The 23,311-nt window shown below is 39.3% G+C and overlaps 2 protein-coding genes across 2 annotated transcripts in view; both read left to right on the top strand.

Moving 5' to 3' along the window:
• Nucleotides 1-16,540, top strand: part of LOC114198794 (phospholipid-transporting ATPase ABCA3-like) — a 137,876-nt gene extending 121,336 nt beyond the window's left edge. Inside the window, exons 25-30 of the mRNA XM_088017068.1 lie at nt 2,166-2,172; nt 2,644-2,762; nt 2,989-3,183; nt 14,547-14,734; nt 15,783-15,953; nt 16,336-16,540. Coding sequence (XP_087873194.1) covers nt 2,166-2,172; nt 2,644-2,762; nt 2,989-3,183; nt 14,547-14,734; nt 15,783-15,953; nt 16,336-16,540 — 885 coding nt within the window. The remainder of the gene's footprint in view (nt 1-2,165; nt 2,173-2,643; nt 2,763-2,988; nt 3,184-14,546; nt 14,735-15,782; nt 15,954-16,335) is intronic.
• Nucleotides 16,541-19,191: 2,651 nt separating this feature from the next.
• LOC114198775 (volume-regulated anion channel subunit LRRC8D-like) lies at nt 19,192-21,787 on the top strand. The gene is given in 2 exon segments (XM_028090414.2): nt 19,192-20,289; nt 20,291-21,787. Coding segments are annotated over 2 exon segments (2,574 nt in total). The 5' UTR covers nt 19,192-19,212.
• Nucleotides 21,788-23,311: the final 1,524 nt, after the last annotated feature.

Below are 23,311 nucleotides of genomic sequence, written 5' to 3'. Positions count from 1 at the left end.
AAAAAAAAAGTCGGGTGTTACTCTTGTTGGGAATCTCTTATAAGCGATAAGTATTTATCTCTCCCTTATTGCAAGATTTTATCCTTGCCTTTGGCATTCAGCTTTTTTTCTGTCTGTACAGATCTATTTGTATTTATCATACTTGATATTCACTAAGCTATGGAGATGCAGATTAATGTTTTTCATGAAATTTGGGAAGTTCCAGCTATTTCTTTAGATATTTTTCTGCATACTTCTCTCTTTTCCATTTGACTTTCCCATTATGCATATATTGATGCACTAAATGGTATCCCACATTTCTCTGAAGATTTGTTCATTTTTCTTGATTTTCTCTCCATTCTTCGGGTTTCACACTCCCTTTGTATCTATTTAAGTTTTCTGATTCTTTTTTTCTGCCAGTTCAAGTTTGTTATTGAACGCTTCTAGTGAGTTTTTCATTTTAGTTATTATACTTTTCAACTCCAGAACTTCCATTGGATTCTTTCTTTTATAATTTCTATCTTGTTATTAGTAATCTTTATTTGATAAAACATTGTCATCATACCTCCCTTTATTCCTTCAGGCATGGTTTCCTTTATTTTGAAAATAGTTATAATGACTACTTTGAAGTCTTTGTCTATTAAATCTGACATCTGGTCATTTAATCACAGGCAGTTACTGTTGCTTGCTTTTTTTTCCTGTGTATGGGACACAGTTTCCTGTTTCTTTTATATCATTTTTTTCCTGAACTCTGGATATTTAAAATATGTATTGGTTCTGTGGGTATTGCCCTTTCCCAAGGAAGTTTTGTTGTTTGCTAGTTTGTTTAAGTAACTGGCTGGGATGTTTCTGTGAAGTCTATTTTCCTTGTGGTGTAAAGCCTCTGGTATTGTTCTTCAGAGGATGCAGACCTGGGCATGGGTGCAGTAACCCTGGAATGACAGTGGTTTGAAGGTCTCTCTTTGTCTCTTTCCATGTCCACACCCAACTGTTAAGCTCCACTAACTGCTGGCTGATTTTTGTATTTCTTTTTTTTTAAGATTTTATTTATTTATTTAACAGAGAGAGACACAGCGAGAGAGGGAACGCAAGCAGGGGGAGTGGGAGAGAGAGAAGCAGGCCTCCCACTGAGCAGGGAGCCTGATGTGGGGCTCGATCCCAGAACCCTGGGATCATGACCTGAGCCGAAGGCAGATGCATAACTGACTGAGCCACCCAGGCGCCCCTGATTTTTGTATTTCTTTCATCAATGCCATAATACATAAATTGCTCCATTGAGGTAACCATTCAATTTGAGCTTCTCTGCAGAAATAGTTTGAGGTCAGTGTTAAAGATTAGTTTCATCACAGGAGGGCTCTTCATAGCTGTCTTTTTCCCTGGTTCTTTCTAGTAAAGTAGCTATCCTATGGTTAATTTATATTTCTAATGAAGCTACCATTCATTTCTTAATTGCTTTACACAAAAACTTCCATTGTCTTGAGAGGACCTTTAGGCTTGAATTTCCCTATACTATTTCAAATAAAGACAGTTTCTTTTATAAAAGAAAGTTTATTCTTCGGCCTTTCAGTGTTTAACATACTGCAATTGTAATAAGTCACACTTGATTGATCTCAGTTGTGGCTGTAGTGTTTCCTGAGGTGTCCATTTCTGGAAAAACAACACATTATGTAATCCTAATTTTTTAATTTGTGGAAATAAAAATCAATCTGTTCTGAACTGATTGGACAGAACAGTCTTCAAAATTATGCCAAATTTCTGTTCTACCATCTAGAGATCAGTTTCCTGAAGCTACTTGGTCTAGTCAAGAGTAATAAAAAGCATTATTATCTTGTAATATTTATCTTGAAAATATAGGCCAATGAGTTTCTTGGGAAAAATCTAGTTAAACCTTGATGATTTTCTTGACTTCTATTCCTGATTTATCCTGGAAAAAAAGTTATTATTAAGTATTCATGACTATTTTTTCGAGTTTTCCTACCCTCCTGGGATGATTTCCTTCTTAAAGATCCAAGTGATAAAATCCATTTCTATGAATGCTTTATATTCTGTCTTTTAAACAAATAGCATGATTTCATTCATATGTGGAATTTAAAAAATAACATGAATGAACGAGGAGCGGGGGAGATAGAAAGAGGCAAACCAAGAAACAGACTCTGAACTATAGAGAACAAACTGATGGTTATCAGAGGGGAGGTAGGTGAGGGGATGGGTGAAATAGGTGGTAGGGATTAAGGAGTGCACTTGTGATGAGCACCAGATGTTGAATGGAAGTACTGAATCACTATCTTGTACACCTGAAACTAATATTACACTGTATGTTAACTAACAGGAATTTAAATACAAACTTAAATAAGTAAATAAGTAAATTTAAAGTACACATTGTAGCATGTTAATTCACACTCTTTCTACTATGTTGAATGACTTTTTCTTCTCCTCTTGACTCCACCATCATTCTTCAGATGAACCATTTATTAGTCAAAACTTAGTCAAGTTGTACATGATGCTGAGGTGATATTCAGATACTTCATGGAATGACTAAAATCTTCTTTTTTAATGTCTTTGAGATTATCCCCCAGTTTAGCTTTCATGAAACCACCCACTCTAGACCAGACACCTAAACAGCGTTCACTTTTATGGTTCTTGTTTTGAAAATATATGGAAAAGTGTCAAAAGAACTATCTGGAGAATCTGATGATGAAGATGTACAAAATGAAAGACAGAGAATCCTGGGGCAGCCTCAGGGGTTGCTGGATTCCACAGTGCTTATTAAGGAACTCACAAAGGTAACATCATTCACTGGCCAATATACACCGGCTTCAATTATCCCCAAGAGCATGTCACTGGTGTCCAGAGCACACTGTGGTTCTTCAGAATTTATGTGTATTTTTCCAGTGTAATAGGAGAGTTCTTGTGAAACTGTCTGAAGTTGTGGTCCATAGGGTCTGAGGTATTTATTTATTTGGTCTTCAAATACTCTTTACTAAGTAGTGTTTTCTGGATTTTTTTCAGATATATTTTAAGTATCCAGTCATTCTAGCTGTGAAAAATATATCTGTTACAATCCAAAGGGGGGAGTGCTTTGGATTGCTTGGATTCAATGGAGCTGGAAAAACTACTACCTTCAAAATTTTGACTGGAGAAGAAACTGTTACCTCTGGGGATGTGTTCATTGAGCACTTTAGCATCACTAAAAGTCTCCAAAAGGTAAGACACAATTACAGTCTAAGATATGAGAAGCTTGATGTCTTGGGGGTACAGGAAACAGGCAGGCGTTGAAGATAACAGACGGCAGTCATGGTAGACATTGATACTGATACTACTGATCAACTCAGTAGATTCTGGAGAAAGAAATTTTTGAGTAGAGAGAGACAAGAATAGAATCTAAGACAGGATTATCTTTTGTGTTCTTTGAAACTGCAAGAGTAAAAGTCAAGTTCTCTCAACAGTACATCTAACATATATGCAAGACAAGGTACTGTAAGGAAGGAAAGACTGGGCAGAAGATGTAGTTCACTTATAAGTGCAGTTCGCTTGTAACTGAGGTCTTCATACACCTTAGAGCTCCAGAACATCATGGCCTTTCAGAATGGTCCCAAATCAAGGCAAGGTAGCTGTCTTTTATATCCCTGAATCAGTCAGCCATTGGGTGCACATTCCATCCGGGGGAGAGTGCATTAACTTGGGGAAAGCTAAATGGGAACAAAAATTCAAGAAGAAATGGTCAGTGGTGTCAGATTCCAGGAAATCTCAGGCAATGTAAAGCCTGAATACAGTGTATTGGATTTAGCAACTAAAACTTCACTGATGCAGTTAGCAAGAACTATTGTACTGTGGTTAGTTGAGTGGTAGTAATGGGAGCCTAAATGGTGCATTTCTTTCCTCTTTAGTTCATGGCACATTGTCATTATGACATCAGGAAGATGGGGTTGTGGGAGCCTGCATACTTTAGGATGAACAGTATTCTCGTAATGGAGGTGAAGCTAAGAATTTGGGTTATACTCTGAAGAAAGTTAGCTTTGAAGCAAAGGGGAACATTAGAATTGACCCAAAGTTGTGAGAATGAGACAGGGGATATTTTATACATTAAACAACTTGACCACATTTATACTAGAAGGGAAAAAATTGAAATAGAGGAAGAAGTGTTGCATGATGAAAAGAGGTGAATGGGTTCTTCCAGATGGTTCTTGGAGTCAGAGATTCCAAAATTCCCAGCAGGCACTGTGGAGGTTCCTCAAAAAATTTAAAAATAGAAATATCATACGATCTGGAAATTTCACTACTGCATATTTACACAAAGAAAACAAAAACACTAATTCAAAAAGATATATGCACCCCAATGTTCACTGCAGAATTATTTACAGTAGCCAAGATATGGAAGCAACCTAAGTGTCCATTGATAGGTGAAGGGATAAAGAAGATGTGGTATATACAATGGAATATCACTTAGCCATAATAAAGAATGATACCTTGCCATTTGCAACAACATGGATAGATCTAGATGGTATTATGCTAAGTGAAATAAGTCAGACAGAGAAAGACAAATACCATGTGACTTTACTTATATGTGGAATCTAAAAAACAAATGATTTTATGAATTTGGATCCTTTCTCTTTTCTTTTGGATAAGTCTGGCCAGAGGTTTACCAATCTTATTAGTTCTTTCAAAGAACCAGATCCTAGTTTCATTTATCTGTTCTACTGTTCTAGTTTCTATTTCATTGATTTCTGCTTATTATATCTCTTCTCCTGCTGGGTTAAGGCTTTATTTGCTGCTCTTTCTCCAGATCCTTTAGATGTAAGGGTGGCTTGTCATTTGGGATTTTCCTAATTTTTTGAGAGAGAGGCTTGGATGGCTATATATTTCCTTGTAAGGACCACCTTTGCAGTATCCCATAGGTTCTGAACCAATGTGTTTTCATATTCTTTGGTTTGCATGAACTGTTCAAGTTCCTCTTTAATTTCCTGGTTGACCCATTCATCCTTTAGCAGGATGCTTTTTAACCTCCAAGGGTTGCGTTCCTTCGAAATTTTTCCCTGTGGTTGAGTTCCAGTTTCAATGTACTGTAGTCTGAATATATGCAGGGAAAATCTCAGTCTTTTGGTATTGGTTGAGACCTGATTTGTGACCCAGTATGTAGTCTATTCAGGAGCAAGTTCCATGTGCACCCAAGAAGAATGAGTATTCTGTTGTTTTAGGATGGAGTGTTCTGTATGTATCTACAAAGTCCATCTGGTCCAATGTGTCCTTCAAAGCTCTTGTTTCTTTGTTGATATTCTGCTTAGATGATCTGTCTATTGCTGAAGTCTACTATTAATGTATTATCATCAATATGATTCTTTATTTTGGTTAATAGTTGGGTGCTCCCATGTTGGGGGCAGAGATATTTACAATTGTTAGATTTTCTTGTTGGATAGACCTTTTAAGTATGATATAGTGTCCCTCTACATCTTTACTACAGTCTTTGGTTTAAAATCTAATTTGTCTGATATGAGAATTGCTACCCCAGCTTTCTTTTGAGGTCCATTGGCATGATAAATCATTCTCCATCCCCTCACTTTCAGTCTGGAGGTGTCTTTAGGTTCAAAATGAGTCTCTTGTAGACAGCATATGGATGGATTCTGCTTTTTTATCCAATCTGAAACCCTCTGCCATTTGATGGGAGCATTCAGCCTGTTCACGCTGAGAGTTAACTATTGAAAGATATGAATGAAAGGGGAGGAATCATGACCAATACCAAGGAAATAGAGGCAATTATTAGAACTTATTACCAGCAGCTATAGGCTAACAAACTAGGCAAACTAGAAGAAATGGATGCATTCCTGGACACTGATAAACTACCAAGACTGAAACAGGAAGAAATAGACAATCTGAATAGACCAATAGCTAGCAGGGAAATTGAAACAGTAATCAAAAACCTCCCCAAAAAACAAGAGTCCAGGGCCAGATGGTTCCCCAGGGGAATTCTACCAAATATTTAAAGAAGAAATCATACCTATTATACTGAAGCTATTCTAAAAAATAGAAACGGAAGGAAAATTTCCAAACTCTTTCTATGAGGCCAGCATTACCTTGATCCCCAAACCAGACAAAGACCCCATCAAAAAGGAGAATTACAGAGCAATATCCTTGATGAACATGGATGCCAAAATTCTCAAGACTACATTGAAAAGATTATTCACCAGGACCAGGTGGGATTTATTCCTGTGATGCCAGGGTGGTTCCACATTTGCAAATCAATCAACGTGATAGATCACATTAATAAAGAAGAGACAGGAACCATATGATCCTTTCAACTGATGCAGAAAAAGCATTTGACAAAATACAGCATCGTTTCTTGATTAAAGGGCTTCAAAATATAGGGATAGAGGGAACATACCTCAATGTCATAAAAGCCATCTATGAATAGCCCACAGTGACTATCATTCTCAATGGGGAAAAACTGAGAACTTTTCCCTTAAGGTCAGGAACACGACAGGGATGCCCACTCTCACCACTGCCGTTCAACATAGTACTAGAAGTCCTAGCTTCAGCAATCAGACAAATAAATAAATAAACAAACAAATAAATAAATGTCATTCAAATTGGCAAAGAAAAAGTCAAACTCTCACTCTTCAAAGATGGCATAATACTCCATGTGGAAAACCCAAAAGACTCCACCCCCAAATTAGTAGAACTTATACAGCAATTCACCAACGTAGCAGGATAAAAAAAATCAATGCACAGAAATCAGCTGTATTTCTATACACTAACAATGTGACTGAAGAAAGAGAAATGAAGGAATTGATCCCATTTATAATTGCACAAAGACCTGTAAGATACCTCGGAATAAACCTAGCCAAAGAGGTAAAGGATCTATACTCTAGAAACTACTGAACACTTATGAAAGAAATGGAGGAAGACACAAAGAGATGGAAAAACATTACATGCTTATGGATTGGAAGAATAAGCATTGTGAAAATGTCTATGCTGCCCAGAACAATCTACACATTCAATGCAATCCCTATCAAAACACCATAGACATTTTTCACAGAGCTGGAACAAACAATCTAAAATTTGTATGGAACCAGACAAGACTCTGAGTTGCCAGGGGATTGTTGAAAAAGAAAACCAAACCTGGGGACATCACAATGCTTGACTTCAAGCTATATTACAAAGCTGAGATCATCAAGACAGCATGGTACTGGCACAAAAACAGACACATAGATCAATGGAACAGAATAGAGAGCCCAGATATGGACCCTCAATTCTATGGTCAAATAATCTTTGACAAAGCAGGAAAGAATTGATCTAATGGAAAAAAGACAGTCTCTTCAATAAATGGTGCTGGGAAAATTGGTAGGCCACATGCAGAAGAATGAAACTGGACCACTCTCTTACACCATACACAAAGATAAACTCAAAATGGGTGCAAGATCTCAATGTGAGACAGGAATCCATCAAAATCCTACAGGAGAATATAAGCAGTAATTGGCCACAGCGATTTGACTTCTTTCAAGACATGTCTCTAAAGGCAAGGGAAACAAAAGCAAAAATGAACTTTTGGGAATTCATCAAGATAAAAGTTTTTGCACAGCAAAGGGAAACAGTCAACAAACTAAGAGGCAACCCACAGAATGGGAGAAGATATTTGCAAATGACTTAACAGATAAAGGGCTGGTATCCAAGATCTATAAAGAACTTCTCAAACTCAACACCCAAAAAACCAATAATCCAGTTAATAAATGGGCAGAAGACATGAACAGACACTTCTCCAAAAGAAGACATACAAATGGCTAACAGACACATGAAAAAATGTTCAACATCACTAGCCATCAGGGAAATACAAATCAAAACCACAATGAGATACCACCTTACACCAGTTAGAATGGCACAAGTTAACAAGACAGGAAACAACAAGTGTTGGCAAGGATGTGAAGAAAGGTGAAACCTCTTACACTGTTGGTGGGAATTCAAGGTGGTACAGCCGCTCTGGAAAACAGTATGGAGGTTCCTCAAGATGTTAAGAATAGAGCTACCCTACAACCCAGCAACTGCACTACTAGGTATGTACCCCAAAGATACAGACATAGTGAAAAAAGGAGCACATGCACCCCAATGCTCATAGCAGCGATGTCCACAATAGGGAAATTGTGGAAGGAGCCAAGATGTCCTTCAACAGATGAATGGATAAGGAAGCTGTGGTTCATATATACAATGGAATATTACTCAGCCATCAGAAAGGATGAATATCCACCATTCACACTGACATGGCTGGAACTGGAGGGGATTATACTAAGTCAAATAAGTGAAGCAGAGAAAGACAATTATCGTATGGTTTCACTCATATATGGAACATAAGGAATAGTGCAGAGGACCACAGGGGAAGGGAGGGAAAACTGAGTGGGAAGAAATCAGAGAGGGAGACAAACCATGAAGAACTCTGGACTCTGGGAAACAAACTGAGGATTACAGAAGGGAGGGGTTAACAGGGTGATGGGATTAAGGAGGGCACATGTTTTGATGAGCACTGGGTGTTATATGCAACTAATGAGTTGTTGAACACTACATCAACAACTAATGATGTATTATATGTTGGCTAATTGAACATTAAAAATATTTTTAAATCAAAATTTTAAAAAATTAAAAAAAAACAAATGAACAAACAAAAACAGAAACAGACTCTAGATACAGAGAACAAACTGGGAGTTTCCAAGAGGGAGGGGATGGGGATAGACAAAATAGGTGAAGGGGATTAAGAGGTACAAACTTCCAGTTATAAAATAAATAAGTCATGGGGATGATAAATACAGTATAGGGGATATAGTCAGTAATATTATAATAACATTGTTTAGTGACAGATGGTAACTACCCTTATCATGGTGAGCATTGCATAATGTATAGAATTGAATTACTATGTGGTACATCTGAAACTAATAAAACATAGTATGCCAACTATACTTCCATAATAAAATTTAAAGAAAATAAGTAAAAGTGGGGTATTGAAGTCTCCAACTGATATTTTTCAGCTGCTTACTTTTCCCTTCAAATCTATTATTGCTTTCTTCATATACTTTGGAGCTCTGATATTTGGTGCATATATATGTATAACTGTTCTATATTCATGGTAAATTGATCCTTTCATCAATATATAATACTGTATTTGTCATTGTCATAGTTATTGACTTCAGGTCTATTTTTTCTACTAATAGTACAGCCACCCAGCTCTTTTGGGCATTATCTGCATGAAATTTTTTTCCTGTCCTTTTACTCTCAACCTATTTGTGTCCTTTCTTTTTTCTTTTTTTTTTTTTAGATTTTATTTATTTATTTATTTGACAGAGAGAGAGAGAGAGTGAGAGAGGGAACACAAGCAGGGGGAGTGGGAGAGGGAGAAGTAGGACTCCCGTGGAGCAGGGAGCCCAATGTGGGGCTCGATCCCAAGACCACAGGATCATGACCTGAGCCGAAGGCAGACACTCAATGACTGAGCCCCCCAGGCGCCCCTCAACCTATTTGTGTCCTTAAACATAAGTGAATCTAACTAGATAGTGGATATTTGGATCATGTTTGTTTTCTTAAATTCATTTTGCCAATCTATGCCTTTTGAGTGGGGAATTAAATCCATTTACATTTAAAGTAATTACTGATAGAGGGGCACCTGGGTGACTCAACTGGTTACGTGTCTGCCTTTGGCTCAGGTCATGATCCTGGGTCCTGGGATCCAGCCCTGCTTTAGGCTCTCCGATCACCTGGGAGTGTTCCTCTCCCTCTCCTGCTCCTCCCCACTGCTTGTGGTCTCTCATTCTCTCAAATAAATAAATAACATCTTTAAAAAAAATTGCTAATAGGGAAGGACTTACTTTTGCCATTTCTTGTTTTCTGTATCTCTTATTTAGATTTTTTTGTCCCTAATTTCCTCCATTACTGCCTTATATTGTATTTAGCTGATTTTTTTGTAGTTACATTTCCTTTTGTGTATATATACAGATATTTTATTTGTGATTACCATTGGGATTTCATCTAACATCCTAAAGTTGTAACCATCTCTTTTGAATTGATACCAGCTGAAATTTAATCACACAAAAAACTCTACTTCTATACACCTCTGTTCCCATGTCCACACTTTGTCATTGTTATCACAAAATACATCTTCATACTTTGTGTACCATTAAATATTATTTTATGCATTTACCTTTCAAATACTGTATAAAATAAATAGTTGAATCATAAATCAAAATTATAACAATTCTGGTTTTCATAGGAGGTAGTGTATTTAGCTTTACCAGAGATCTTTATCTCTTCATATGGCTTTAATTTACTGTCTAGTGTCCATTAATTTCAATGTAAAAGAGTGTTTTTAGCATTTATTGTAGGGTAGATTTGATGGTAATGAACTCCCTCATCTTTTGTTTATTGGGGAATTTCTTATTTTCTCCTTATTTTTGAAGGACAGTTTTGTTGGTATAGATGTTTTTTTCTCACTTTAAATATATCATTCCACTACATTCTAGCCTCAAAAATTTCTACTGAGGAGCTCCTGGGTGGCTCAGTCAGTTAAGCATCCAACTCTTGATTTTGGCTAAGACCATGATCTCTTGGTCCTGGGATAAAGCCCCGGATTGGGGGGGGTCCAAGCTCAGTGGGGAGTCTGCTTGAGGATTTTCTCTCTCCCTCTATCTCTGCCCCTCCCCCTGCTCGTGATCTCTCTCAAAAAAATAAATAAATCTTTTTTAAAAAATTAAACTAAAATTAAATTATAGATGAATTGAGGAATTAGCTTATCTTTGCATAAAAATCCTGGGATTTTAAGTGGGATTCCAGAAGATTGACATACTTGTAGTGAACATATCTTTCCATGTGTTGGATCTCATTAAATGTCTCAGAATAATGGTTTTAAAGTTGTATAGGAATTTTACACTAAACAGAGAATTCAGCTTCTTTGGATATAAGATCAAGAAGCAATAATACTGTGTGCAATTTATTTCTATATATATTATGTTTTAATATTTAAATGATTTTATATTTTTTATGTCCTGGTGGTCTATTGAATGCAACTGATTTTTTTAAAAGATTTATTTGTTTATTTTAGAGTGTGTGTGTGAGCAAGGGGAGAGGCAGAGAGAGAGGGAGAGAAGCAGACTCCCCACTGAGCACAGAGCCCAACGTGGGGCTGGATCCCAGGACCCTGAGATCATCACTTGAGATGAAATCAAGAACCTAATGCTTAACCAACTGAGCCAGCCAGGAACCCTGAGTGCAATTGATTTTTAAATATTGAACTTGTATTGAACAAAATTACTAAATTCTCTTAATTCTAATATTTATCTATAAATTATATTGGAATGTTTACTTATAAATCATTGACTGCTCCAGATAACAAAGGTTTATTTTCCTTTCCAACCCTATGCTTTTTTTTTTCTTACCTTATTACAATGGCTAGAACCTCTCCTCAGCATGGAATAGAAATGGCAGTTGCAGATTCTCAATCTGAAACTCACAGGCAAATTTTCTTATTCATGTTTTGTTTTTACCTGTAAATACCTCTTATTTACCCTCATTGACAAAAGATATTTTCATTGTTTATAGAATTTGAGGTTTGCCATTATTTTTCTTTAGCAAATTGAGCTGTTATTTCACCATCTCTAGTTTCCATCTACTTTTGAGAAATTAGCTCAGTCTGATATTCCTTTATAGATAATCTTTCTTTTCTCTGTAGCTGCCTTTTATATATTCTTTGTTTTACATAAGCTTCAATATGAAATATTTAGATATGAATCTTTTAAAATTTTGTCCTGCTTGGAATGTGTTGACATTCTTCAATTTATCAGTTGGTATCTTTAATTGGTTCTGGATCATTTTCACTTACGATTTCCTCAACTATTTCTCCTGTTCCTTTCTTTCTCTCCTTCTGCAAGTTCAGCTATCCAGATATTTCCAATGTATCTCTGACTTTCATGATTCCCCATTTTTGTTAATTTTTGTGCTGCATCCTAGGTGCTTTCTTATTACCTAATCCCCAGGCTAAGTTAATTTCTTCCATTGTCATTAAATTGCTGTCAAATGCATTCACAAAGTTTGTAACATGCTTTATTTATTATTTATTTTTAGTTTTTAGGTGTTATATATGGTTCATTCCCAAAATATCCAAGTGACTTTATACTTTTCTTTTTCATAAAGATTTTTTAAATTTTATAAAGTTTTTAATTTTAATTCTAGTATGGTTAGCATACAGTATAATATCAGTTTCAGGTGGACAATATAGTGATGCAGCAATTCCATACATAATTCAATGCTCATCATGATAAGTGTACTTTTCATTGCCATCATCTATTTCACCCATCCCCCACCTACCTCCCCTCTGATAACCATCAATTTGTCCTCTATAGTTAAGAGTCTGTTTCTTGGTTTGTTTCTCTCCCTCTTTTCCCTTTTGTTTGTTTGTTTCTTAAGTTCTGCATATGAAATGAAATCATATGGTATTTGTCTTTCTCTGACTTGTTTCACTTAGCATTATACTCTCTAGATCCATCCATGTTGTTGCAAATGGCAAGATTTCATTCTTTTTTATGACTGAGTAATATTCCATTGTATATATATGTATATACCACTTCTTTATCCATTCATCAGTCAATGGACAGTTGGGCTGCCTCCATAATTTGGCTATTGTAAATAATGCTACAATAAACATTGGGGTGCATTTATCCATTTGAATTGTGTTTTTCTCTCTTTGGGGTAAATACCCAATGGTGGAATTACTGGATCAATCATAGGGTAGTTCTATTTTTAATTTTTTGAGGAAACTCCATACTGTTTTCCACAGTGGCTGTACCAGTTTCCATTCTCACCAACAGTGCAGGAGGGTTTTCCTTTCTCCACACCCTCTTCAGCACCTGTTGTTTCTTGTGTGGTTTATTTTAACCATTCTGACAGGTGTGAGATGATACCTCACTATAGTTTTGATTTGCATTTCCCTGATGATGAGTGATGTTAAGCATCTTTTCATGTACCTGTTGGCCATCTGGATGTTTTCTTTGGAGAAATGTCTTGTTCATGTCTTCTGCCCATTTTTTATTGGATTATTTGGTTTCTGGGTGTTGAGTTGTATAAGTTCTTTACATATTTTGTTCTTTTTTACATATTTTGGATACTAACCCTTTATTGTATATGTCATTTGCAAATATCTTCTCACATTCAGTAGGTTGTCTTTTAATTTTGTTGTTTCCTTCACTGTGCAGAAGCTTTCTATTTTAATGTGGTCCCAATATTATATTTTTGCTTTTATTTCCCTTGTCTCAGGAGACATATCTAGAAAAATCTTGCTGTGGCCAATGTCAAAGAAATTATTGCCTGTGTTCTCTTCTAAGAATTTTATGGTTTTGGGTCTCACATTTAGGTCTTTAATCCATTTTGATTTTATTTTTGTGTGTGGTGAAAGAAAGTAGTCCATTTTCATTCTTTTGCATATAGCTGTCCAGTTTTCCCAACACCATTTGTTGAAGAGACTGGAGACTGTTTTTGTCCCATTGCATATTCTTGTCTCTTTTGTCAAAGATTAATTGACCATATAATCATGGGTTTGTTTCTGGGCTTCTATCCTGTTCCATTTATCTATGTGTCTGTTTTTGTGCCAGTATCACAGTGTTTTGATTACTACAGCTTTGTAGTACAACTTGAAATCTGGAATTGTGATACCTCCAGCTTCATTTTTTTATTAATATATTTTTAAGTTTTAAAAATGTATCATTTGCACAATCATTGCACATTTGATCTGATAATCCCAATATCTGAAGTCATTTCAAATATGTTTCTCGTGAGTATTGTTTCTACTGATGGCATTCATGGTTATCTTTTTCTTTGTTCATTGAGTTATGGTTGTATGAAGCTCATTTACTTTCAAAATTAGATGGGAGAATAATTTTATACCTAGAATAGAAGAAAGGGTTTATTTTGATTTCTGGCAAGAGATTAGGGGTGTAAACAACCTGGGATTACTATAAATTAATTAATAAAATCTCAGAGGAAAAGGTATGAATTTTAAGTATTTAGAATAATTTTAACTATTTTTAATTTTAATTAATTTTAATAAAATGATGTTATATTTTTCTCTTGTCTGTGTGCCTCTGAATGCAAATCCATTAAAGGGTTGGTTATTGGGAAAACAACACTCATTGCATTCTCCTGTTTGTGGGAGTGGGGAAAGGCTTTGCTTCTGGTTCAGCCTTACTGTGAAACAAGTTCTACAAATGTGTAAGTTGTACCCAGTGCAAAAAACTTCCATGGTGGCCATGTCCTTTAGAGTTTCTTATTAATGAGGAGAGAATCTCATATTCTAATACTCCTCCAAATTCAGTGGGCTCCGGGATTTTAACTTTTTCATTCCTAAGATCATTAAAAGTGAATTGAGGAACCTGTTATTCCAACTTATTACAATAGATCCAGCAGCCATCACTGTGTAGGCTTTAGAAAATAAAAATTCTTGGTAAGACTCTTAGAGACATGGCCTGGAGGACTGTGGTCTTCTATCTCATCCAGGGATGCTCAGCGGGATAGATGACTTGGGTCCTTATTAAGGCAATTCTCATAATCAGGTGAAGTCAAGAGTTGGCTATTGTCCTCAATCTGATGCATTGCTGGAATACATGACTGGTCGGGAAATAATGATCATGTGTGCCAGATTATGGGGAGTCTCTGAGCCCCAAATTCAGCTGTATGTGAATAGATGGTTGAGTTCAGTGCAACTGGAACCCCATGCTGACAAGCTTATCAGAACCTACAGGTGAGTCATTTCATTATGATGATCTTTTTGTTGCTGCCATTAATGTTGACATGCTTCCCTATGTTTCTGATGTTTGAAATAAATGAGCACAGCTCCACCCAGGTCCCTCTGTCACACAATTATCTAATTGTAAAACTATCTCACAAGTTGCTAGGTTTCAGGTAATAGTAATAAGACAGATCAATGTAGTTCCATGTCTTTCCTTTGCAGAGATGGAACTAAATATCCCAGTTCTATTTGAACTGTAGCCTCTAAATCTCAAAAGAGATTATATTATTCTTCCAAGTGTCCATCTGGTTGTCTCCCAAGAAAGGAGGAATCTAGGTCCCTTGAATTATGGTAGATTTTTATACTTGGGAAATCATGGTACCCTAAGCACAAGTAAATAAATGTCCCTGACAGTGTACCTAAAATCAGTTACATAAAATCATTCATCTACAGGGGCACCTGGGTAGCTCAGATGGTTAAGTGTCTGCCTTCGGCTCAGGTCATGATCCCAGGGTCCTGGGATCAAGCCCCCATCGGGCTCCTGGCTCAGCAGGGAGCTTGCTTCTCCCTCTCCCTCTGCCTCTCCCCCAGCTCATGCTCTCTCTCTCTCTGTATCTCTGTGTCTCAAATGAATTTTAAAAAAAAGTCACTCATCTACATTTCAAATGAAATGGACTCTGAGAAACAAACTGAGGGTTTTAGAGGGGAGGGGGGTGGGGGATGGGTTAGCCCGGTGATGGGTATTAAGGAGGGCATGTACTGCATGCAGCACTGGGTGTTATATGAAAACAATGAATCGTGGATCACTACATCAAAAACTAATGATGTACTGTATGGTAACTAACATAACATAATAAAATTAAATTAAATTTAAAAAAGAAAGAAAATTAATTGGTATATACACCTGTACTGGGTTTGCTAACTTATTGAAGTACAACTAATCAGCATTGTGGAATTCTATATTACATGTTTGTGGATATGTTTGTGCTCTTTCCTATAAGTTACTAATTTGTATAACTTCCCTTTCCCCTAAATTTTCTCTCCTTCTATGACCATAAAGTGGAGGAACCAAACGTAGGCTGAGTACTGCTATTGCCCTAATGGGAAAGACCTCAGTCATTTTGTTGGACGAGCCATCAACTGGCATGGACCCTGTAGCCCGACACCTGCTCTGGGATGCTGTGACACGGACACGTGAAAGTGGCAAAGCCATCATTATAACTTCCCATAGGTGTGACTCATTTGGATGCTTGAATGAGGGTTGGCAAGTATGATAGCGGCTTATATGCAAGAATTATTTGGGGTTAGGAATATTGACGGTAAATTTGCATAGGTATGTGATTTCCACCTTAGTACTAATGAATGGAATGACCACAAATCTTTGTTGAGTTAAATAATTAAGAATGGGGAAAGAGCAAGAAGTTTGGGAGCTGTTGTGTCTGGGGATTAGTACTCTACTACTAATTGTTTGAAAGCTTTTCATTTTCCAACTATGATCTTTATGATTAGCAAATTCCATTTCACACTGAAAAGAGAGTCACAACATCCTGGCTCCCTTTGAACCACAGAATGTCCTCCAAACCAGAACTTTCTATGCTATCATGTTTTGCTAGAATGGAGGGATGTGATGCCTTCTGTACCAGGCTGGCCATCATGGTGCAGGGAAAGTTCCTGTGCCTGGGTAGCCCTCAGCACCTCAAAAACAAGTTTGGCAACATTTACATCCTGAAGGTCAAGGTCAAGATCGATGCACAGGAGGATAAACGGGATCCTCTAAAGTATTTCATCACACTGACATTCCCAGGTAAATTAGGTTGAACTAACTTTTATAGAGATGTGTTAAATCATGGGTTTTTTTGTTTCACCATCCATATGTTTTATGTCTTCAATAAATTTCCTATGGGTTATTGATATTTACTGATCTTCCATAGTAAATTCCTTTTGGGAATCCTTCTTCCTATAGTTTCTTAGCATAATAAGGCATATGTTTTCCACACATACAAAGGTTCTCACTCAGCTCCTGTATCACTTTAATAAGGCAGCTTTGGATTCAAGCTGTCAATATAAATTATATCACTAAAGTCATATTTTTTAGTACAATTCTCAATTATTTTCACATATTACCCATGCAAAGTTTAAAGGCTTTTTCCTCCAACTAAGCATGTATCCCTAGTCTCTTGATGTCTCAGCCAGGCTGCTTCTCCCTCTTCCTCTGCCCCTACCAGCCCCTTGTGCTCTCACTCTCGGGCTCTCGCTCTCTCTCAATTAACTAAATAAAATCTTTTAAAAGAAAAAAGGACATACAAGTCCAAAGTCTTTCAGTATTTTTTCGGTTCTGGAGGTGACATATTCCTTGTTTATAAATTTTACATAAGCCCGTTTAGGCTGTTACTGGTCCATGAGCCCAGGTTGGGTGGGGCTCCCCTCAACCAAAGGCTCTAGGATCTGTCCAAGTTAAAATCGCCTGTTGGGGGGTGACTGGGTGGCTCAATCGGTGAAGTGTCTCCCTTTGGTTCAGGTCATGATCTCAGGGTCCTGAGATGAAGCGCAGCGTGGGGCTCCCTGCTCAGTGGGGAGGCTGCTTCTCCCTCTGCCTTTGACCCCCTCCTCCAGCTCCAGCTCTCTCTCAAGTACATAAATAAAATCTTTTTAAAAAATATCACCCATTATTTCCCTAAGTGAAAAGGCTTTAGCAAGCACCTCTCTAGTTTCCTGGAATCCCTGGAATTGTCCATGGGCTCCTGATGCAAGAAACAGCCCTCCTTGGCCCTGGGTTATAGATCATGAAAGGAGCAATTGTTGGCCGTGCACTAGGCTCTCCTGGAAACAGTCTCTCACAGACTCTGAGCCTTCATAACCCGCTGTCTGTTACTCCACGGGTCATGGTACCCCACCAGCTTAATGTAGTTACCAAGACCTTCTTGCTACAGACTGAACCAGTCTGCATATCCAACCTGCAGGTGGGGGCGGCTGCTTGGGTCCACAGTCCTTGTCAGATTCCGCGGCGTGCGGGACGTCAGCCTTGCTTTCTGTCCCTTGGCTACTTCGGGATTCCCTTGGGATCAACTGAGTGACCATCAATGGCAGTTGACACATTTTGGTTTTGACGCCATCTCTCCTTCCTGGTCAGGTGCCAGCCACACTTCCTAGAGAAGCACTTGTCCTAGTCCTTAAAAGTCTCAGCCCCAGGCTGAAAATGATGTGGACATACCAGAGTCCACTGGGATGGAGAGCGTGAGATTAAGATTCCATAGGAAGTGTTGTCTTGGCATCGGGGAACATCAGAGGGCCTCCAATGGCCTTACCCTAAGTTCCCTTCGCCCTCTGCTCCCACGGATCGGGTCTCCTGGCCAAACAGCCCTCCTTATCCCAGGGACCAGGCACAGTTTCTCCTCAAGTCGTAAGGTCCAGTTCCCTGACAGCCTGTGGAATTATCCAGCAAGCCAGCCATGCCCTCCTGCAGGAAGTAGGGCTCACCTTCACTCTCTTGTTACTCCAAGGTCTGACCCCCCACAGCCCTTGTTCTTTCTGCTCCCAGGTGCACCCCCCTGTGGCCCTGCATGGTATGGGCCAAAAGTACACGTGGGTTATAAATTACTGTCGAGCTCATCTGTTCAGCACCCGGGCATCCCATTACATTAGGGTGGGAAACACTCCCCCACCAATGGGTGAAGAGGAGAAAAATTAAATCCTTCTGCTGCTCTGTACCTTTGTCAAAGCACAATGATGAGTCTCATGGACTTGAACTTATATGGATAATAATCTATTTGGGGCTTGTAAGAATTCACCTCTGGCTAAAGGGCGGCCTGTATGTGAATGATGAGCAGGAGGGAAGGCTGCAAAAGCAAGGGCTTGGAAGGTCTCTTAAAGGTCGAACTCCAGGGAATGGGGAACCCTCAAATAATTACAGCAGGGAAGTAATATCAGATTTTCATCTCACTTCGTCCTAACAGCAGCATGGAGAATGGATGCAAGGGAGGCGGAGAGTGGAACCAGCAAGATCAGCAGGCAGTCTACTGCACTAGTCTGTGCAAGAGACAGGAATGGGTGAACCAGAACACTGGCAACAGAAAGGGAGGGACAGATTCCCCCCGTTACAGAGTCATGTGCTGCTGCTCCTGTCGCCGCCGCTGTCGCTGCCTGTGGTGCCCCGGCTCCTCCGCTGCACTTCGAGGTGGCAGCCGCGGGCGGGGCCTCGGACGCAGGATCCAGGGCACCGTGCGCCTTCGCTGCCCTGGCAAGTCCGGGTGCAGCCGCCGCCCGCCGCAGGTGATGCCGCCACCTCCCGCCTCAGCATAAGCCGTGGCTTGGCGGCCAAGCTGCCCGGGCTGCCCCTCAAGGAAGTGCACGCCTGTCTGTAACGTGCCGCCGGGTCCCAGGATGGAGGAGTGAAGCCTCCGTCGCCGCCGGTTCCAGCCTTTGGAGCCCCCCCCTGAAGCCGAGTCCCTGGAGAGCGCCCGGAGGGAGTAGCGTGGCCGCCTGGTCCAGGAATGTTTACCCTTGCAGAAGTTGCTTCACTTAATGACATTCAACCAACTTACCAAATCCTGAAACCATGGTGGGACGTGTTTATGGATTACCTGGCTGTCGTTATGTTGATGGTAGCCATCTTTGCAGGAACCATGCAACTTACCAAAGATCAGGTGGTCTGCTTGCCAATATTGCCATCTCCTGTAAATTCAAAGGCACACACGCCCCCGGGATATGGCGCCATCACCACCAATATCCCCAAGATGGAAGCAGCCACTGACCAAGACCAAGACGGGCGGGTGGCAAGTGACATTTCCTTTGGCACATCTGCTGTGACACCTGACATACCTCTCAGAGCCACATATCCTCACACCGATTCGACAGTTCCAAATCAGGAGACAAAGAAAGAGAAGAAAGATCCAACAGGCCGAAAGACAAACCTGGATTTTCAGCAATATGTATTTATTAATCAGATGTGTTACCATCCGGCCCTTCCGTGGTATTCTAAGTACTTTCCATACCTTGCTCTCATACATACTATTATTCTCATGGTCAGTAACAACTTTTGGTTCAAATATCCCAAAACATGCTCAAAAGTAGAACATTTTGTTTCAATATTAGGAAAGTGCTTTGAATCTCCTTGGACTACTAAAGCGTTGTCTGAGACAGCGTGTGAAGACTTGGAGGAAAACAAGCAGAGAATAACAGGTGCCCAGACTCTACCAAAGCATGTGTCTACCAGCAGTGATGAAGGGAGCCCTAGTGCCAGTACCCCAATGATTAACAAAACAGGCTTCAAATCCTCAGCCGAGAAGCCTGTGATTGAAGTCCCCAGCATGACCATCCTGGATAAAAAAGATGGGGAACAGGCCAAAGCCCTGTTTGAGAAAGTAAGGAAGTTCCGTGCTCACGTGGAAGACAGTGACTTGATCTACAAGCTCTACGTGGTCCAAACATTTATCAAAACAGCCAAATTCATTTTCAGCCTCTGCTATACTGCAAACTTCGTCAACGCCATCAGCTTTGAACATGTCTGCAAGCCCAAAGTGGAGCACCTGACTGGTTATGAGGTATTCGAGTGCACCCACAACATGGCTTAACATGCTGAAAAAGCTTCTCATCAGTTATATATCCATTATTTGTGTTTATGGTTTTATCTGCTTCTACACTCGCTTCTGGTTGTTCAGGATACCTTTGAAGGAATATTCTTTCGAAAAAGTCAAAGAAGAGAGCAGTTTCAGTGACATTCCAGATGTCAAAAACGATTTTATGTTCCTCCTGCACATGGTAGACCAGTACGACCAGCTGTATTCAAAGCGCTTTGGTGTGTTCCTGTCAGAAGTCAGTGAAAATAAACTTAGGGAAATTAGTTTGAACCACGAGTGGACATTTGAAAAACTTCGGCAGCATGTGTCCCGCAACGCCCAGGAGAAGCAGGAGCTCCATCCGTTCATGCTGTCCGGTGTGCCTGACGCCATCTTTGACCTCAGAGACCTGGATGTGCTAAAACTTGAACTGATTCCGGAAACTAAAATTGCCGCTAAGATTTCTCAGATGACTAACCTCCAAGAGCTTCACCTCTGCCACTGCCCTGCAAAAGTGGAACAGACTGCTTTTAGCTTCCTCCGAGATCACTTGAGATGCCTTCACGTGAAGTTCACTGACGTTGCTGAAATCCCTGCCTGGGTGTACCTGCTCAAAAACCTTTGAGAGTTGTACTTGATAGGCAATTTGAACTCTGAGAACAATAGGATGATCGGACTCGAATCTCTCCGAGAGTTGCGCCACCTTAAGATTCTCCACATGAAGAGTAATTTGACCAAAGTTCCCTCCAACATTACAGATGTGGCTCCACATCTTACAAAGTTAGTCATTCATAATGACGGCACTAAACTCTTGGTACTGAACAGCCTTAAGAAAATGATGAATGTTGCCGAGCTCGAACTTCAGAACTGTGAGCTGGAGAGAATCCCCCATGCTATTTTCAGCCTCTCAAATCTGCAGGAACTGGACTTAAAATCAAATAACATCCACACAATTGAGGAGATCATCAGTTTCCAGCATTGAAAATGACTGACGTGCTTAAAATTATGGCATAATAAAATCGCTACCATTCCTCCCTCCATCACCCATGTCAGAAACTTGGAGTCACTTTATTTCTCTAACAACAAGCTCGAATCCTTACCCGTGGCAGTGTTCAGTTTACAGAAACTCAGATGCTTAGAGGTAAGCTACAACATTTCAGTGATTCCGATAGAAATAGGATTGCTTCAGAACCTACAGTATTTGCATATCACTGGGAACAAAGTGGACATTCTGCCAAAACAGTTGTTCAAATGCGTGAAGTTGAGGACTTTGAATCTGGGGCAAAACTGCATCACCTTCCTCCCGGAGAAGATTGGTCAGCTCTCCCAGCTCACTCAGCTGGAGCTGAAGGGGAACTGCTTGGACCGCCTGCCAGCCCAGCTGGGCCAGTGTCGCCTGCTCAAGAAAAGCGGACTTGTCGTGGAAGATCACCTTTTTGACACCCTGCCACTCGAAGTCAAAGAAGCATTGAATCAAGACATAAATATTCCCTTTGCGAGTGGGATTTAAACTGAGATGATCCATGCACATCCGTGCACAGGAACAACTTCCTAGATTGCAAACACTCACATACAAGTTATTGCAAGATAATGCATTTTAGGAGTAGATACATCTTTAAAAATAAAACACAGAGAGGATGCATAGAAGGCTGATAGAAGATGTAACTGAATGTTCCCTGTTTGTAGTGTTTTCAGTCATTCATTTCCAAATCTTTTTTTCTTTTTTTCTTTTGGGGAAAGGGAAGGAACAATTATAATCACTAATCTTGGTTTCTTTTTAAATCGTTTGTAACTTGGATGCTGCCGCTACTGAATGTTTACAAATTGCTTGCCTGCTAAAGTAAATGATCAAATTGACATTTTTCTTACTATAAAAAAAAAAAGAAAGAAAGGGAGAGACGGATTTAAGATATTTGGCAGGCTGAAGATACAGCAGAATGGAAAATTAATGGAATGGAATGAGGTCTTTAAAGAAGTCTGAATGGGGGGCCACCTGGGTGGCTCAGTCGGTTTAGCATCTGCCTTTGGCTCAGGTCATGCTCTCAGGGACCCAGGAATTAAGCACCAAATCAGGTTCCCTGCTCACCAGGGGGGCCTGCTTCTCCCTCGCCCTCTGCCACCGCTCCCCCCGCCTGTGCTCTCCTGCTCTCTCTGTCAAATAAATAAATAAAAGTTAAAAAAAAAAAAAAAAGAAGAAGAAGAAGAAGAAAAGAAGTCTGAACGGATTGTTTCCAGAATACAGTGGAGTAATTAGCCTGGAACTGCAAATGAAGATTTGGAGTGGCTTTTGAGGAAATGAACAAGGGAGTTGACCATGGACATTTGAAGTAAAAACCCATCAAATACTGATCAACAGGAGCTACTTAAGTAATTTAGGGTATATCCAATAATGCCTGCATTTCCTTTTAAAGAAGAAATTGGAATTCATTCACATTTGTAAAGATCTCGAAGGCAGAGTGATTTTTTTTTTTTAAAAAGCAAGTCAGGGAATACTATATGCCTAAATAGACAAATACACATATATTTCTAAAGGCCTGAGAGAAATCAGGTTACCCATGAAGTGGATTCCTAGGCAACATAAAATGAAATGGAAAAAACAATTAAAAATAAAAAAAAGGAGAAAGAGAAATGGGATGTAGATGGGAAAATCAAACTTGCACTTTTTGAAAAAATGTATTCCTCTTAAACGTTCATGCTATACACCTACTTTCTCAAACAAGACGTGGGCGCTCGTGTAATCAATAAGTTTGGAACATTAAAACAAGGTGATGTTTTCCTTACCGAAGGTATATGTAGATACCTGCTCCTTATGAAAACATCAAAGGATTACAGACAATACTGGAAGTACCATTGACCACAGCCTCCAACCCCACCAATGTCTACTCTCATAAGAAATAAGCACCATTTTCAGTTTGGTGAATACCTCTGCAGTCACCAAAAGACGCTTTTTCTGTTAACGCATAAAAGAATATTTTTATTAAGCTGAAAGCAAAACTTCAAATAGTACGTTTTGCAAAAGGACATTTTGGGATAA

The sequence above is a fragment of the Eumetopias jubatus genome, unplaced genomic scaffold (genome assembly GCF_037043125.1).
Source record: "Eumetopias jubatus isolate StellerSeaLion01/CBP00866 unplaced genomic scaffold, mEumJub1_p1.0 scaffold_12, whole genome shotgun sequence".
NCBI classification, from domain to species: Eukaryota; Metazoa; Chordata; class Mammalia; order Carnivora; family Otariidae; genus Eumetopias; species Eumetopias jubatus.
Note: the sequence above shows the minus strand (reverse complement) of the source record. Positions and strands in the feature narration are given on the sequence as shown.